The following is an 18,835-nucleotide window of genomic DNA, read 5'->3' on the forward strand; positions in this document are numbered from 1 at the left end:
ATACAGATGTAGAATGTATATTTTGTTATTGATTTTTATTGATTTGGCGTACATTGCACATTCAAATCTTTGAGTATTTTCTTAAAAAAATTCTCATTCGGCGACTGGATACACTGTTTTGGAGAATCTTTTTGATTTTTCTATTCGTTTTTTCTTTCTTCAACGGAAAATTTCCTCCGTTCTCCTTTCTTTCTCCCTTCTTTCTACTATTCTTCCGCTCCTTCTCAGCCACGACCATCTTTATCAACGACTACCGACAAAACCGAATCTACGAGCCCATCAAGACGAATAAATCCCTCTCAGCAGCTGATAATCTCGACGAGCCTCTGGAATGGAAGAAGTTCGTTCAGCAAGCGAAAAATTATTAAGACTTTTTCGATCCATATCCAACTTATTATTTGGTTATTTTGAATTACAAAAACCTTTAGAAGTGAAATTAAGAATTTTCGCGAGAGATCAAGGAATCTTCAAGAGATTCTTCGAAGAGGTTTTGTGGGGCAACACGTCGTAGCCGTCAACAGCCGAACCGATAGCCGAATTCACCTTGCTAGTGTTTTTTTTTCAAATGAAAATTTTCGCAAATTTTTGCAGGTCTTTTTTTTCTACTATTTTCTGAATTTGACCTTAAACCCTTGACGTTTGTTTGGGGAATTCATTGTCTCTCCATCTCTCAACATCTGTTCTTTCTTTTCCGAGCCCCTTGTCTCCTTTCTCTTCTCTTCCTTTTTTTTCTTCGGTTCTCAGTGAGTAGACCATCGGACCATTCTTTCTCAGAAGAAAGATCATCCAAAGAATGTGAACAAAATGAAAAATCAAATTATTGATTCGGCTGATTGCTGATGGAATCTTGGAGAAAATCTTCGCAATGGAATCGTGCAACAGTGTTTCTTTACTCTTCAAGTATTTTGGTCATCACGGATTTGAAGAAAAACATAGGGGGCGGGTATAGCGCAGGCGGTGAAAGGTTCTATTGTGACTGCACGATCGATCGGAGGTTCGAATCCGCCCCAGTGCTCACCAAGCCTTTCATACCTTCGGGGTCGATAAATTGGCACCGGACTTGTCCTGGAAGGATAAACACTGACATGACACATCGGCCGGCCACCGCAAGTCATTCTATGAGGTACAGACACGAGTTCATAAACCTCAGATGATTCTGAATTGAAGTGAACGCGGATCCCCATCCAGGGATTCGTCAATCCCGTACACCTTACCATTACTTTATCCTTGGAATTTTCTAGAAATATTCATTAGTGGTGAGATTGAAGAAAAAATTCAGCTCAATGCTATTTTGAATTTTTTAACAAAAATTCGAATAGAAATGAAAAAATGTACTGGCATACCGCGGAGAACTGGAGCTAATTGATCCTACATTTTATCCTTTATTAATTAATTAGTTGAATATTCCATTTATTCGTTATTATTCGTCTATTTATTTGTTTATGTTGTTGAGTGTTTTAGTCAATTTTTCTATTACAGACCGATCATCTTTTTTTTTCGTGCAACGAACATGTATATGATCCTTTTTTTCCTGGTGTAGTGGTGTTATGCACTATGAACACAAAATGGATGATTTCTCGTTCGATTAGTTTATTTCGTCCATATTTTTTTTTCATTTCACGGAGCTTATCGAGCGTTTTTGTGAGAAACTCGATGGATTATGGAATTTTTAAATATGTATGCAGGGTCGTAAAACAACGTGCATATAACATTATTTCATTAATAAATAAATAAATAAGAAATAAGAAAGAGGGAGAGAGGAAATAAGAGAAGATGAGATAAATAAGAGAATCAGTAAGGATAAAGGATAAAGTGTCTGGCGTTAATCAATCCGCATGGGACCTACGTCACCACGTTCACTTCAATTCAGAATCCTCTGAGGTTTACGAACTCGTGTCTACCCCATAGAATGGCTTGTGGTGGCTAGCCGATCTCCCAGGTCAGTGTTTTTATCCTCCCAGACAAGTCCGGGATCAATTTATCGACTCCGGAGGGATGAAAGGCTTGGTGAGCACTAGCGCGGATTCGAACCTCCGATCGATTGTGCAGGAAGTGGAACCTCCTACCGCTACACTACACCCGCCCAAGAGAATAAATATGTAAACGTAATTAATGAGTGTTCTTATTGTATTGTATTGTTAAAAAAATAGTCCTAGTTAGCAGTAGTAAAACGAAGTTGAATTTTAGGTATTGAAACATACAAAACTGCTTTTGTATTTATTTATTATACTATTAACATGAAAACACAAAACATAAACAACATAAAAACAAACAAACAAATAAACTCCTGCATTGAATACGCATGAGCTGCGAAAATTACGAGAAAATTTCGTATTTTAGAAGATTATCGTTCAAATCGATGACGATTTTAAACTGGCTCAAATCGAAGCTGTACACGTAAGGAATACAGCTGTACAGCTGTAAGGAATGGAATTTCGTTTTGGAAAAAAAATAATTCTGGAAGGATCCCTGTTCCGTCTTCCATGATGAGAGATGAAGACGGTGGAATGATCAATGATCGTTCGCCGCTTCCCAGGATTCTTCTTAAAATGAAGGCGAACACGATATAAATGGATAATTTTTCATTTCTCGTCGAAAAAAAGAACACAACAAATTCCAAAAAAAAAAATCAAAAATCCAAAGACGGCGAAGTACTGGAAGTCCCAGTAATAGCACTACAACAGATAATTAGAATAATTGTAGTGTGGAATTATTCCGGCTGCCCGAAAAGTCGTGAATTTTATTTTTTGAAGAAATCTTCTTTTTCTAATCTATAATATGGCTTCGGCCATCGATAATAATGGATTCAGTAGAAAATGGGAATTTTTACAGGGGGAAAAACTATGATGAATGATGGATTCCCCGTCCTTTCTAGGATATCAACACAGCAAAATAACACTAGGATGACTGTGGAGAAGCATACTTATTTGTTTGTGCGTCGCTTTCATAATTCATGCAAAAAAATCCTCTGATTTGGATGAAAATAAAAAAATAAAAGAAATAAAAAAATAAAAGAAAAGAAAATTTCGATGAAATTCTTCTCAACCACATTTTTCAACAACTTCACACCACTTCTTCTCTACGTGATCTACGTTACTGTTAGTGATTCGAGGTAAGTATAACTGGATGAGGGGAGAATTTTCGAGTGCATTATCGTGTACTCAAATGAGACAGATGACAACTGTATTGAAGAGTGAGGACGGATGTGTGTGTGTGTGTGTGTGTGTGTGTGTGTGTAGGTACCAGGTAGGTCGGCGGGGTTTTTTTTTCCTCCCCGCCTTTTGCTGCCGCTCTCGCTCGATTCTCACCCTCACATGTCGTTCTTTATTTGTTCTTCCCGAAAATCCACCCACCTACCTACGCTACCGACATCGGGCACGTCGGCCGCTGCTGCCATGCCACCACCATCCTCCACGTATTCGAACGAGAGCGAGAACTCAGTCAATAAAAATCTACGCCGCCGAACCGCCAGCGCATAAGCGTTTCTCGTTGCCAAACAGCTGAACACCCCCTGTATTGTTGGAGTTGGAGAGTTGCGTCGTCGTCGTCTTCTCCTCCTCCTGTATTTTCCGTCCATAATCATTCATATTTATGTGCCATTCTATTTACTTATTTATCATTTTATTGATTTCTTCCTTAGATGTTTATTCCTGACAATATGAACGGAGAAAACAAACGAACATAAAAATCATTTTAAAAATTTATTTAAGAAATGAGTAGCCGAGAGTACACATATACGGTACCTGTATTTGATTGCATAGTTATACTCACACCATTCCATTTATTCATTTGTCTATTAATTAATTAATTAATTTATTTATTTGTTACACGTTTATTTCTGTCTGTATGAACGGGAGAAAACAAAAAAAAACATTAAGAGAAAATAAAAATAGAAAAATGGACATTATAAAAGAAGAGTACCAGAGAGTAAATAGATACATTACCTTTATTTTCCGTCCATAATCATTCATATTCATACAATTCTATTTATTTATTTGTCTATTTATTTATTTATTTATTTATTTATTTATTTATTCCATGCATGGTTACTCCTATCTGTATGAACAGAGAAAACAAATGAATATAAAAGTCATTTAAAAAAATCATTTTAAAAAAAGAGCAGCAGACAATATATAGATACATTACTGAATACAAGCGAAAAAATCTTTAATCACTAGTTTGCCCACTGAAACCCTTAAACGATTAAAAATGAATAATAAATAAATATAAATATTTCTTCGTTACATAGTATAGTTATTTCTTTGTGTATGAACGGAGAAAACAAATGAACATAAAAATAATTTTAAAAAATCATTCAAAAAAAAGAGATACAAGCGAAAAAATCTCTAATCACTAATGTGCTCACTGGAACCCGTAAACAATAAATAAGTAGTAAATAAATATAAAATTTTTAAATAATTAATAAATAATAATAGATATACTGAATGGTTAGTGAAAGTGAAAGTGTGTAATGGGAGTGGACACGTTTTTGCGCATTATAGAGTGATTTTACTATTTTTACTTTTTACTTTTTATATTATTTATATATTATTATATTTACAATGTTATTATACTATTATACTTCTATTTTGCTTTATTTTATTTTATTGACTACATATTATTTATTACTACTACTTATTTATTTATTTCATATTACTTTTCTATATTTTTGTACTATTCTTACAGTGTTTATAGCTGATTTTACGTTTTCACTTCGTTAAAAAAAAACTTTGAATTAGTTTTTAGCCTACAGCGTTCTTCCAAAAACGCTGCCATGAATTGGTTTTGGCTTTTATCGATTTCTGTGATCTGTACCCAAGCATTGATCTTTTTTAATTCACAGCTAACGTCTCGCCGTTATCGGCTTCGTCAGAGCCTGGAAAAATCGGAGCCATCGATGTTTTATTCCCTCAAGCGCCTCATCACCTTACAAAAGGATTCAAAGTTTCAGGGAAACTCGAGGGAGAACCCATCGCCTGGTGCTTACCTTACTTCCTGAAATCTGAAATCTCATTTTTTTTTAGTCTCTGGTATCATAACAGACCACCATGTACCATAACTAGACCAGACATAGACCTGAGGGATTTTTTTTCAGTAGGGACCTCTCTGTCCACCCCGTAGATCAAAACTCGCACAGATCTCGAGAAGGGGCAAGTACGTTTATGATCGCAATGCGCTCATCCTTCCTGTTCATTTTTGCACTTTTGGCAGTTATCCAGAATGTCTCTATTGTTCTGCGTGCTATGATCTCGGATTTGATGGGTAGCATTGCAACTTCTACTTATTTATTTATTTATTTATTTATTTATTTTCTATGATGGATCTGAAGGGTAGCATCACAACTTCTACTTCTATTTATTTATTTATTTATTTATTATCTATATTTATCTTATATTTATGAGATCATATATAATATTTATTTATTTATTTATTTCTTTATTTATTTTAAGTATAATGACCTATATGGATGTGAGAAAAATAAGGTAGAATACAAAGTGTGCATAGAATTATTATATATAGAATTTTATTTATTTAAAAACAGCTACAGGTGTGCCACAAAACAAAAAAAAAAGTTGGAAAGCGAGCTCACTAGAATTTCGCCTAAGTTTTACACAACAAGGACTGCGCCTTCAAAAAAAAAACGTATTTTACGATGTGTTCCGAATATTGTGGAAAGTTTTGATTTCTCCTATACGAACAAAGAATAAAATAAATAAATTATAAAAATTATTGTGATTTAAAGATGTGGTACGAGGTAGTAGGCGCTTGTCGATATGTTTCTATTGATTCTACATGCGATCCGAATGTTTCCGATAAGGTGATGAAGCGTTTGAAAGGAAAATCGTTTGTGAATTTGACATTTCAAGCTCGAACGAAGCAGATACGCCAAAAATTAGAAGATTAAAAAATTAGATAAGTTTTTAATTTTAAAAAAATTAAAAAAAAATCCAATCTTCATCAAAATTCCCATCCTGTTTATGGTTTAAGCAAATCAAAGCTACGTATTCGGTTTTATCGAATCTGTCCAGACTCAAGTGGAACATGAACACTATTAGAAGATTTCTTTTTTTTTTGTAAATATTTTTTTTAAAATCTATTATTCTATTTCTTCTAATTTACAACGCACTGGCGTAATCGTCAAAAGTCGCAAAGTTCCTTGAGTTTAGCGTTCAGAAGTTCTGCAACGGAGAAGTGTGACTTTTCCCTCATATCATCAAGTAATCCATGTTCGAGGATCAGTTCTCGCACTGAACCTAAACGCGACACGAAAGAGATAACAAACAACCCTTTGCGAACGGTTACAGTCTTTGAAGGAGTTTTGCTCTCCTATCACTTTTAAAACTTTTTTCGAGCATTATATCTTTATGCTAACCTTTGTAGTAACCACGAGAACTGGTCCCCACCCATTCTTATTGCATTTCTAATGTTGAGATCTCTTAGTGTTTCCCCTCCCCGACACCTCAATATTATATTTGATCACAGGCATACGTTCAGTCCAGGATGTGAAGCAGATGCAAAAGTGGAGCCAATCAGTAAGGGGACCAGTTCTCGCACCATTTAAATTCGCAACTTTCCAGTTCAAGCAATTGTTTTTTTTTGTTCTATCAATCCTGGTTTCAGATCGGGAATTCTAATTCAACTCAACCATACACCTATGAACTATGACTAATTACTTCAATCCACGTACTATTCGTATTCATGGCGAACATTTCGTCGTACACACACACACATATCCATGGCGTATCGATCGATGACGATATGCCTGATGAATAAATACTGAATATGACCGTTGTGTTTGCTGCTGCGCCTGCATCCATCTGGCAGAGCGCGTTATAGGAGGGATGGGAGGAAGAGCGAGGCGCGGGGGGGGGCGAGGAGGGGTTGTAGCCGGACAAAAACTCGTGGATTATTCCAATTCCGTACACACTAAGCGTATCGTGAAAAATATGAATGAACATTTATATGTACACACACTACATATAACTAGTTATTAGTATTACTAGTAAGTTACATGTGTACATATATATATTTATGTAAAATTGTGAAAAATATTTTTCTCCTCTCCTTCTGACACCATGACATGTTTCTTCGGAATGAATATTCATGAGTTTTTCTTCCTATAGAATTACAAATATGATCGCACTGTAACATCTATGTATTCCGCTTCATTTCCTTTTTTTCTTCATTCTTCTTCGAATCGCAGAGATTTATTGACGTTTTGTCGTTCAGTACTCGTTTCCGTTTCATTATCCTTTCCCTCATTCGGAATTCTTTTGTGTATTGTGTATTCCGCTTCACTGGAAGAAAATAGGCATCCGGAAAACTCGTACAACGATCTACTTTCTCTTCTATATAATGCGCCGTAAAGGCAGTTGTAGCAGTTGAATTATTTTATTATTTTCTATATTTTATTTTTTTTCTCGGTATTGGTTTTCTTTTCTCACATTCTCATTAAGAATGAAATGCTCTAGAATGGAAAAAAAAGATTTTTTTCCTGAAAATAACTCACAAATGTTCAAAGTTACGAAAAATACAAATTTCAGGAAATGATTTTAAAAAACATGAAATAAAGTCAAACTGGAGGAAAAATTAATTTTGAAAAATGATGCTAATGAAAAGTAAACCGTAACTAAGTAAAAAAAAAGTCCCTGTAGCGTTGCTATCCAGTAATATTTTTCTGTAACGATTCCAATTTTGAAACTCTTCAGTATTAATCGATCGACACCAACAATCCTCCACTGGAAGAAAAAATCACAAATATTTGGCCAAATCCCGAATAGTTTTCGAATTAATTCCTCCCGATTCTATTTCGTTACTGTACGATATCTTTCCAGAATTTTATTTGTTATGCTGGGAGAACTAATCCAGAAAAGAAAAATAGTGAATTTTTAAAAACTTAAAAATCAAATTAAAAATTCCCAAATAAACAATTCTCAACTCTCAACAGAATCGAAGATCTGGGGAATTTGCTGAAAAAAAAACCACTTCAGAAGTCCTTCACTCCCCATGTAGGGGCCTACCGTACAGGTATTTAAGCAAAAAGAATACTGTACCTTTCCGCTTACCACATGTGCCGATAGGTGGAAATTTCAAAGTCATTTAAGCTTGGTTTCAAAAACCCTACAAAATTCTGATGGAATCTCGTTTTTTCAGACATTCTGCAAAATCCAAGTGACTTTTTTTCCACTTTTTTCTAAGAAAATTTTGTGACACACCCTCAGGGTTCAGTTGTCTTCTTATCTTTCTCTGAGCATGCCACTTCAACCATGTATCAGCCGTTTTTCCCCGAAAAATATTGTATTATTGAATGCTTGTGTGACCTTTTCTTCTGGAAACATCCGGATCCGTGCTCTTCAAGGTAGAGGTCGGCTAACGTGCTTGTGTAGTTATGAATAAATACAAAAAATCGATAATGCACTTGTTGTTATCGTTATTACTCCTGTTCTAGCTATTCATATAACATACATATGCTATGTAATCAAAGCAACGACCATGATTCATATAATTATCGATTTTTTCTTGCCATTCAGTTCATTTCCACTTTATAGGAGGTGAACATATGTTATTCCAAGTAGTAATCAACTTACCGTAACCGTAAGAGATAATTGATCACTCATTGACATATTGATCTGAGCATTGATCTATCTGTGTTCGTGTTAGCTATGTGCTAGGGACGTCCACAAATTGTATGCATATAAAATACGTGTGGACAAGGCGTGATTTAGGACAACTAGCACAAATCGATAAAGAATTCCAAGAGACCTAGAGGTGCACGAATTTAGTGCTAGCGTACCTCCTGTCAGCTGAATCCACAAAAAATTTCACAACGTTCCATTCGAGTGCATCTTTTATAAAGCGAGATAGGATAATAGTATAATCCATGAACCTATGTGTGTACAACCTCACCGATCCCCATCTCTTTTTTTTGTTTCTTTAATCACTTATTGATCCATGGAAATTGATCTGTTGGATCGTCTGATCAACGGGTGCGGTTATCGATCGGTCGACCGATCGATTCCCCGTTTCTACGAAATTCTCTTATTGTCATTGTCATCTACAAAAAAAAAAGAAAACACCGACAAATTGTGTTTCCCAATTCATCTATCCTTAGAAAGCTATGTGTATGACGAAATGAAACCAATCAATTATCGATTGAGCAAGTTGAGTAATTGATCACGTCTTCATCGCATAAATCGCATCCGACAGCGCTAAATCTGTTCAAAAAAAAAGAAAATCCATCAGCTCTTTTTTTTGGTCCTTGAAACAACGGAATTTTCTAATATGGAAACTTTCTTTTTCCAAAATAATTAGCGCGAAAATTTCCCAATTAAAGGAAATCGGTAGGTTAGCAAGTGAGAAAATAAAATAGAGAATTTTAGAGTTATCCTTCCACGGAAAACTATCATAAACCGCTTAACTTCCCTAGCTACTTTAATGATACAAATGACTGCGCATTCGAGAAAATTTTCTCGAAAAAATGGATAACTGTTCCAAGTGTTTGAAACTCTTCCAGTAGCGTTACGTATTTTTTCAACTATTTTCAAATTTTTCACTTCAGAATCAGTACAGATGAGAAAAAAAAACTTTAAAAATTTAAAAAATCCATTGATTTGGAAAATTTATCGAATTTTAAGCGCGAACTTCTCGACAACTAGCATGGCTTTTTGTAATTTTTGTATTTCTTCAAACGATTAGGAGATCAAATACTAGAAAATTTATCAAGAAAAAGATCTGAAAAATTAAATTAAATCTACAATTTCGCCAAAAAAAAAGTCGGAAAAAAATAATTTAAATCGATGAATCGAAACAGACACGGTGATCACTCGTTTGACTGGGATTTGAGGCAGGATCACAACAGTATCCAGACTCTAAACTAATCCATTATTTGCGTTTGAATTGGGGGATAATACTGTTATTGTCGTGTTTTAATTCTTCTGGAGCACTTTTTTTTTCTTTTTTCTTTCCTTTTTTTTCTGTTAAAAAATTACTTTGCCTCCGTAACGTGTATCACTTGAATTCCATTCACGACCACCTTTTGCGTATTTTCAGAAAGATACGTCAATCATCGGCCACATTTATTCGCCAATAAACAAAATGTTGCTGCGAATATCAGTTGCGGCACCAACAGGTGTATGGCTGTTGTGGATGCCGCTAATAGCGGTCGGCAATGCACAATCATTGACGGATCTCGTCGGTCTCGGTGAATTCACTGAGACTCAACGGAAATACTGTGAATTTGCGCCAGGAGAGAAACAAACATGCGAGAATTGTGTGGCAAAAGGAAGTGTAAGTGAACTTACAAGTACGAGCATTATAAATCGCCCTAATTCCACGTTTCCATATGTATTCATACATTTAGGAATGTTTTTATTGCGGTGGGACTGTTGAACGTTGTTTACCGTATGCTTGGTATTTTCCTGGATGCGAGCTGAACGATGTCAAACACAACAAATGCTGGGGTAAATAGCTAATTCATCCCGTTCACTTAATAATTTTTAGTTTCTGTATTTGTCTGGTACTGGATTTGTTCGCGGATTGATTGACCAGTTAAGGGCAGCAAACCACGGACTTGACAATATTAGGGTTTCTTAAAGAAAAGATATGGTGAACAGCGCAAAAGTTCGACGTTCTGTGAATATTGGTTTAAAGGCATCATCCCACGAATCTCAGGTGGTACGGATTTCAGGGGAGTATTCGTATGCTGGATAGTAGATTATGGTGAGTAGGATGATTCCGTCCATTTCTTCCTAATTGCCGTAAAAAATCCGGAGTTCGGAAGATGCGACGCGTGCACAGGGCTGGCGCGCTCCAATCGAAATCGTTGTAGAAAATAGAGCGCCGGATCGCTCGAACTCATATCGTCCGGGCCGTTTTTTTTACGGAGAGTAGGAAGAAATGGACAGAATCACCCTTCTCTCCATAATCCATAATCGACAATCCCGAATACTCCACCTGAAATTCGTACCACCTTAGATTCGTGGGGTGATGCCTTTAATGACTGCAGCTTGTCGATTATCAATGTGAAACAAGAGCCAAGATTGTTGTAGCTCTTCTTTAGGATAACGTTTCGGCGTCGCCGGCTTCGTTAGATCCTGGCAAATCAAAACATTTGTAATGCTCCTTCCCAAATGCCTCACTGAAAGCAGCTCATCATTCCATAAGATGCTACAACCGAAAAACCAGAAGGAAAAAAGAAAGAAAAAGAAAAGAGGAAAAAAAGGAAAAAAAAACCAAAACGAAAAACCAAAAGAGCCCAATTCATTGTGCTTAACCAAATAGCCGCGATCTTGTGACGTTAGCGGACTCGGATAGAATTGCTCAACTAATATTATTATTAGCAATTACGATGCGAGTCGCAAATAACACCGTATATGAAAGCCTGCAAAGGTCTTGATGCGGAACCATCGCGTTGATCGCAGCAACGTGGACTCTTTTTTTTTCTATTCATTTTTGGACCTTTAATGTTTATCAAGAACGCCTCCAAAGTTCTGCGAGCCGTAGGATCGTGGCAGTTATGCAGAAATGAGCTTTTTTTATGACATTGTCTGCTTGTAGAGCCCGAGATGTGTCGCTAGAGTGCTTGAGTGGTTCATCCCATGTTCATGATTCTTTGATACGAACACAAAGAGCCGGGCCTGTTTCGCCAATGTATTCTTCCCCACATGTTTCACACAAAGTTGAATAAACTACACCAGACATGATAGAGTCGCCTTCTTTGCCGAATAGACATAACACACAGTTTGAAATCGAACAGAACCGATCTATTTCTACATTCTATTTCAAATTTCCAAATTCTGTTGGTCTGCGGAGAAGTTAGGCGTTTGGCGATGTGTCAAATACTAGCTCTCCCAGTAACCATTGTATTCATATCCAAAGTAAAACAACCCATCCTAGAAAAAATCTTTGTCCTTACATTGATGACTGTTGCATTACATGCCCCAGTCAAGATGAGATGGACACTTATTTCGAGCTTCTAAAACAGGAGTCCCCTCACGGATGGTTAACACGAGAAAAATCAAAGGAAGTTAGTTGTGCTTTCTTAAAGGAATCACTCCACGAATCTGAGGTGGTACGGATTTCAGGTGGAGTATTCGTATACGAGATAGTGGATTATCGAGTGGGGGTGATTCCGTCCATTTCTTCCTAATTGCCGTATAAAACGGCCCGTAAGGTACGGCTTCAGGCGTTCTCGCGCACTATTTTCTACAGGGAGTTCGACTGGAGCGCGCCAGCTTTGTGCGGCGTCGTATCTTCCGGGCCGTTTTTTTACGGCAATTAGGAAGAAATGGAGGGAATCACCCCCTCTTCATAATCTACTATCCCTTATAAGAATACTCCATCTGAAATCTGCACCACCTCAGATTCGTTGAGTGATGCCTTTAACGCAGAAGGATGATTCCAGAAACCCAGTGATGAAAACATATTAGTCCACTGCCTTTCCGCTTACCCTTGGAAATCCCGAAAGTCGGTCATTGAGAACATGTTTAGTACAGTCGTAAGGATGAAATCTGGTATACAGCACAACTATTCGCAAATTCTGACGGGTACATTGCTAATATACCACGGGGCTCAGATTTAATTGCACAGGAAAAATTTGCTTCGGTGTATGACTCTAGAAGGATCAACTTCTGCTTGTCTATCGTAGCCGACAACGCGAGAATAGCGGTAAGGAATAGTCTTGTAAGGTGTGATTCCGAAGACCAAGCGAGTGTGTTGGAAGCAACTCCCCCGAAAATCTGGATGCAGTTAATTCGAAATAGAATGCACGATCGTTTCGCTCTGTAATATGTTAATACGGCAAGGCAGGCGACTGCATGGTTTCTGGTGTATTATTTTATTTCGTGAAAAACATGTGGGGAACAAGACATTAGCAAAACAGGAGGAGCTCTTCGTGTTCGTATCGAAGAACATCTAAATGGGCAGAAACACTCAAACGCAGCAATTCCTCTCAACGCTCACCGCAGATCAAACTAGCTTCGTATCAAGACCTTGCCAGTTTCGTTCTACAGGGTCATAACGCGGTCGCATTCTAATTAGTACTAGCGGAGCGATTCTGAGTCACAGCGGAGGTCCCCTAACATCCCGGCGATGCGGGTGCTTAGGTAAGCACAACAATTTGGACTCTTCTTGATCTTCATTTCGAATGAAGCATCTTATGCATGAAGAGCTGCTCTGGATGAGGGATTTAAGAGGGTATGCTACAAATGTTCTGACTTTCCATGCTCTGACAAAAGGGACGACGCTGAAAAAGCTACAATAAAGAGTGCTAACAAAATTGGCTCTAGCCTCACATTCATAATTCACAAGATATGGTTAGGGGTGTATATTACGAGCATGAGCGCGACCACGCTCAGTTCCCCTCGATTATTTATGAAAACGGCGTGGGAAACGACCTTCCTGAACGAATTCCCCAACAAAGCACCATACAACGCACAGCACCTCTATACACTCCGTATCTGCAAACGAGCAGACGATAATCAATGAGGTTTTCCAAACAGCCTGCTCAAGTAAAATCAGTGGATGGACTGTTGAAGGACTTACGCACAAAAGCAGCGTTATTAGGTGTCTCGTAGGAAAATTCGCATAGGAATGATGTTTCCCACGCCGTCTTTCGTGACGATTACAAGGAAATAAGCGAGTTCGGACCCATACTCGTAATCTACACCTCTAACCCTATCGTTTTAAAGAGAAATCTTAACATCGTCAATTTTATGGCATGTTGCCTTTAATCAACAACGAGAAATCGATAACGTACATTTTCAGTGAACATCTCAGCAGTAGTTGCTGTGGTCAGCGTGATTGCTGGCATTCTACTCGTGATTTTCGTCTTTTGTTTTTGTTATTGTTGTTGTCGATGTCACGCTTATCGACGAGCACGTGCCAAAAAACAACAAGAAAAATATAATTTTGTAAGTTCTTTTTTTGCTTTCTTTCATTAAAGCTTAAATGCAAAAAAAAACAACCAGAAGAAGAAGGGGTAGAATTCAAGTTGGAATTTCTCGTATTTTGCGGTGCAGTAGCTGAATATGTCTCAGAAGTTGCGCATGGATGACAAAAAGATGAACTATTTTCACCGCTAAACACCGCGTCACAATAATAGAAACACATGCGCAACTTATGAGACAGTTTACAGCGGCGGCGGAAATTCTTTCATTTTGACTATAACGATGTTACAACGGAATCTTAGGGGCTGATCTTAGGAATAGATGTGTTTAATGCGCGATTTACGGGACAAGGGACATCTCTTGATCTAGTTCGATTTTCCTAAAAGCTCAATAATCCAATCTAATCGGGAAATTTCAGCAGCAGGAGTTGAAACGAGCAGAGATGCAGAATCGACATTCCCTTCGCACAAAACAACGTGAACAAGAACTGGAATCGTATCGAATCAAATATGGTAACAAAAATAGCATTCATGTGGACTACGTCGGAGTTTCCGAGTGTAAATACCGCGAATACGGCTGACAGAATGAATGTTGGCGAGTTGCCAACGGCATAAAATCTCACCATTTTATTCGTTTCAGGACTACCAACACGAATGAGTCCAGACGGGAATCCGATCTAAGCCGGTGGAACCATCAGAAATGGTTTTTTTTTTCCTATCATACGTGTAAATGTATGCAAAATTTGTGACTCAATGATTGTGTCAATAAAATGCGTAATTCGTCAATATCGGGAAAAAATACCACTCATGCTTCTTCCGCACCAATTGCCACAATCATTGGTGCTATAATCTTCTTTTTCTTTTTTTTTTTGCTGTTTTTTTTTCTAAATTCTAAACTCTGTGATAAGCACTGAAAAAAATGCTGAGGTACGAATTATCAGATCGTTGGTTTTTTTTTTGTCGTCTTTAAAATGAGGCTAATAAAGATTCATACGATTCAACACAGACCGACAACAAATTTTTGAATGTTTTGAATAAATTTTTCAATAAATGTCCAACGCAGCACATTTTTCATTCCTTGATTTTTTTTAGGAAGGAAGAAATTTCTGGACATCTACACGTCTGCTTCCTGTCCAAATTACAAATAACCGTCGTCGTATGGCAGATCACAGCAATTTCCAGATTATTTCGTCCAGATCGGGTAGATATGGAAGAACGACGCCATTGGAGATTCAAAAAAAAAGAAGAAAAATGCAGATGTGGAATTTTATCCGAGAATTTTGCCTAATTTCTAGAATATTCGACCAACTTATTATGTTGACGCGAACAACCGCAGCGCGCTCTACCTTAGGTCAGAGCAGAGCACACGGCCGAGAATGTGTTGTGTTGGGCAGGGAAAGGATGTGAATGATCTCGGATCTGTCATTGATGATCCGTACAAGGATTCCCCGCGGACATACTTATTTGTGGTAGGTAGAAGGAAAGACGTTTGTCTCGAAGGTTGAAAATAATCAATGGGGAAAAAACCTGCAAACGGACAAGAATGGGAGAAAAAACTCTTAGGGATTTATTTAATGGAACGGATTTATGGAATAAATTTTTAGAATAGAAGAAATAATTTTGGAAGATTTATAGAATGGATTTATTTATTTATTTTATTTATTCACATACACCAATGTTGCACCAGAAAAGGCGGATAAAAAATGCACCACACTTTGTCCGAGTCAGAAAATCTTACGAAAAAAAATTTACAAGCTTTACTAAAACCGGAACCCAATTTATTGTCAGGGATTAATACTTAATAGTACACAAAATCATAAGCAACCGAAAAAATGGCGGATTTTAGCCACCACCAAGTGATGCATCTATTAAATTTATAATAAAAATAAATAATGTAGTATAAATAAAAAAATGCATATATTAAATTTACATGGGTACGCACAATGGAGCTTACTAGCACACTGTGCGCAACAAGGAGAAAGAAAAACATCACAGCATCGATGAGCAAATCAATGAAGGTTTTAAAAAAAGGCGGAAACCATGGAGTATGAACGATTTTAATTGCGTATTCATATTGCCGATTTGAATGAAATCAAATATAGTTCTGCAGTGACGGATAAAAATTTAGTTAACTTAGTTGACGTTGGCGTTTTTGAATATTTTGTAGTAGAGATGAGAGGATTCTTTTTAATCATTTTATATTTTAATCACTTTATATTTTTAGTATGTGAAAACTTAGCCACCACTGCTACACCAGAACCCAAGTTCAGAAAATTCCGGTATTTTTCGGCATAAATCCTATTTTATTACAATATTTATCTATAATCCTCGTTTATTGCTGCATGTTATTATAAAATCAATATTAGAAGTCAATATTAAGTCAATATTAGAATAAGAAAGTGCCCAATCGTTAGCCCAGCTCACCGATAACGCAGGAGAATGTCTTTAACAACAAATTCAATCTAGGAAATCGATAAATCGATTAGTACGCTCCACGCATCTTTCGATCGGCACCACGTTGCTTGAACGCATTCTTATGTCGTTCCTTCATTTGTCGCTGCCTGCCACCGGTGTAGTTAGTGCGTGACGTCGCACCTAAGTGGAATTTAATTTAGGATCAGAAAATTTCCTCTGGAAAAAAAAGCGATCGGAGTAAAACAGAAAGCAAAGAAGCCAGTGAAGAAAATCGAATTATCGATTGGTAGGTCATAAATCCGCGTAGCTCAAACACTTACTTCCTGTTGCGGCTGCTGAGTGCTCATTTGTTCCACCTTTACCATTGCTTGCTAGAACAAGAGTGAATTAAAATGATCTATATTAGAAATATGTTTCTTTAAATTTATGTACTAGTATTTTTAATACTAATTTTTATTATTTATCACTATCGGGTAATTCTTTTATTTTTATGATTCTATAATTATTATATATTTTTATATTTTATTACATTTACATATTAATATTATATATTTAATATATTAATAACATATTCAATATTAATATATTATATTTTTTATAACTATTATATTTTATTATATATTATATTGTAATATTCTATTGTTTTCTATTTTTATTGTATTATATTATTCTATTGCATTTCATTCATTTTGTTTTCTTTTCTTTCTTTCCACTATATTTCTTTATTTTTTTACACAACAATTCTATAATTTTTATAATTTGAAGTGAATATCGCAAAAAAAACCTCGAGAATTATGAGAACCACATAACAAACTAGTAATGGACCAGTAACTCCCGTTATTATGCATGTAATTGAAATCAATCTGATCAAAAATCCTCTGTGTTTATACTCTTTTCGACAAAATGCGCAAATAAAATAGGCGACATCAGAGGAAGCACATTTTTTCGCGGGAATTTGATGGAATATAAATGTCACTATGGTCTCTGAGCTAGTAATTAGAAAAGAAAAATAATAAAGCAATAAAAGGTCCCAAATATTAGAAAAAAAAACCTCGAAACCAGAAACATTCAAAGAAATAAGTAAAACCTACTACTGGACCCGCCTCTAGCTGGAGCTGGACCTGATCCACGACCACGTGACGCTTTTCCTTGAGCGAGTCTCACTGAAGTGCTTTCCGGGCTCTCTGACTCTTCCGTGCCACTTTCTTCTGTTGAAGACTGAGCACTAAAACGAGGCGATTCAGAGCTGTTGTCCCATAAATTACGCATTAAACTAAGCTCACTTTAGTGGTTCCACTTGAAATTCTTTTTGTTCGTATCCATCATCATATTCATCATCATACACATCGTCATCTGGTGTCTCGTAACGATATTTCTCATATGATGGACGGATCGCCACCTTGTCTGCGTCGGATATTTTGAATTTCTTAATCCCAGCATATCTGGAAATGAATCCGCTCTGAGTTTCCTATTAAGGTTCACATTGTTGGCTATTCATACTTTTTAGCGGTCGGCATTGGTACCAAACGTTCGCCGTTTACTCCAAATTGTGGTTCAAAGCCATCTTCGATGCCAGCTGCTCGTAATTTTAGAGATTCCAGAGCTTCTCGAAGTTTCTTCATCACCTAGAATATAATCTTGGATAAAAGGACAAAAGATATGGAGGGGGAGAGCGGATGGAAAGGAACAACATTTCGCTTACCTCATTTACGGGCTTCTCAGCCGCTTCGGGGTTTTTGACTACGCTGGAAGCGGCGGGAACTATGGGCGCGAGACTTATCAGACCCTGAACGGAAAAATTTACATATTATCGATTGGGAAATAGCTGACGTTAGTGAAAATCAATCAGTCATACGAATAGGCTGCAGTACATGTTAACAAAGAGAAGGGAACAGATAAAGTTCACGGAGAGCGTGTATCAGACAAGGGAGGCGAGTTACCGCAGACGCGTCGCGGTCGCCCAGGTAAACATAGCTGCTAACAACAATGCGACGTAAAAAAGGGATAATCAAACGGGAGAAAAGACAAATAGGAAGCCCGAAAGATAAACAGTCATGTAGAAAAACCACAGACACCCAAATAAAATGCAAATAAACAAGCAAATAAAGCAACACGGAGAGATTAATACCTTGAATACATTTTTCCCCTCAGGTTCTTTCGGAGCTTGAGTCGATGAACTCGAAAATTGCGTCGCATCAGTCCGATTTGGTCGCGGTAACGCTGATAAAATCAATTCTAAAACAAAATTTTTGTATTTTGTCCCAAAAATTCAGCATCAATCACCGGACTGACCATCATTCTGGAACGATAGCGAAGGGAGTGTTGGCGCCGATGTTGATCTAGGCGTCAGATCTGCTGCTTCAACACGACGTAACGTCAACGGTAGCCGTTCATCGCGCGCTAATAGCGCATCGATCGCATTGGTAGTGTCATAGCCAAAGTGACGTAAACATAACTAAAAATCACACGGATAGCGTGTCGATATAAAAAGAAGCTTTCAGAGGTTGTATTTTCATTCCTACTAGTTACTTCACG

The 18,835-nt window shown here is 37.0% G+C and overlaps 2 protein-coding genes across 4 annotated transcripts; one reads left to right on the forward strand and one right to left on the reverse strand.

Moving 5' to 3' along the window:
• Positions 1-10,095: 10,095 nt before the first annotated feature.
• Positions 10,096-14,566, forward strand: RB195_008615 (uncharacterized protein; the record flags this gene model as incomplete). 2 transcript variants are annotated; one of them, XM_064195199.1, is made up of 5 exons in its annotated part: positions 10,096-10,287; positions 10,361-10,460; positions 13,765-13,910; positions 14,305-14,398; positions 14,526-14,566. In XM_064195199.1, the coding sequence occupies 5 exons, from the start codon at positions 10,096-10,098 to the stop codon at positions 14,564-14,566; spliced, it is 573 nt and encodes a 190-aa protein (XP_064046344.1). The 2 variants fall into 2 exon arrangements, with proteins under 2 accessions (XP_064046344.1, XP_064046345.1); XM_064195200.1 differs by having other exon boundaries at positions 10,147-10,287.
• Positions 14,567-16,367: 1,801 nt separating this feature from the next.
• RB195_008616 (uncharacterized protein) lies at positions 16,368-18,816 on the reverse strand (the record flags this gene model as incomplete). Of its 2 annotated transcripts, XM_064195202.1 has the most annotated exons (9): positions 16,368-16,480; positions 16,621-16,671; positions 17,392-17,525; positions 17,584-17,742; positions 17,801-17,925; positions 18,003-18,086; positions 18,429-18,535; positions 18,593-18,639; positions 18,767-18,816. In XM_064195202.1, 9 exons carry the CDS (start codon positions 18,814-18,816, stop codon positions 16,368-16,370), a joined length of 870 nt encoding a protein of 289 aa, XP_064046346.1. The 2 variants fall into 2 exon arrangements, with proteins under 2 accessions (XP_064046346.1, XP_064046347.1); XM_064195201.1 differs by lacking the exons at positions 18,429-18,535; positions 18,767-18,816 and having other exon boundaries at positions 18,584-18,598.
• Between the last annotated feature and the right edge of the window lie 19 nt (positions 18,817-18,835).

Source organism: Necator americanus, chromosome III, assembly GCF_031761385.1.
Source record: "Necator americanus strain Aroian chromosome III, whole genome shotgun sequence".
In the NCBI taxonomy this organism is placed as follows: Eukaryota; Metazoa; Nematoda; class Chromadorea; order Rhabditida; family Ancylostomatidae; genus Necator; species Necator americanus.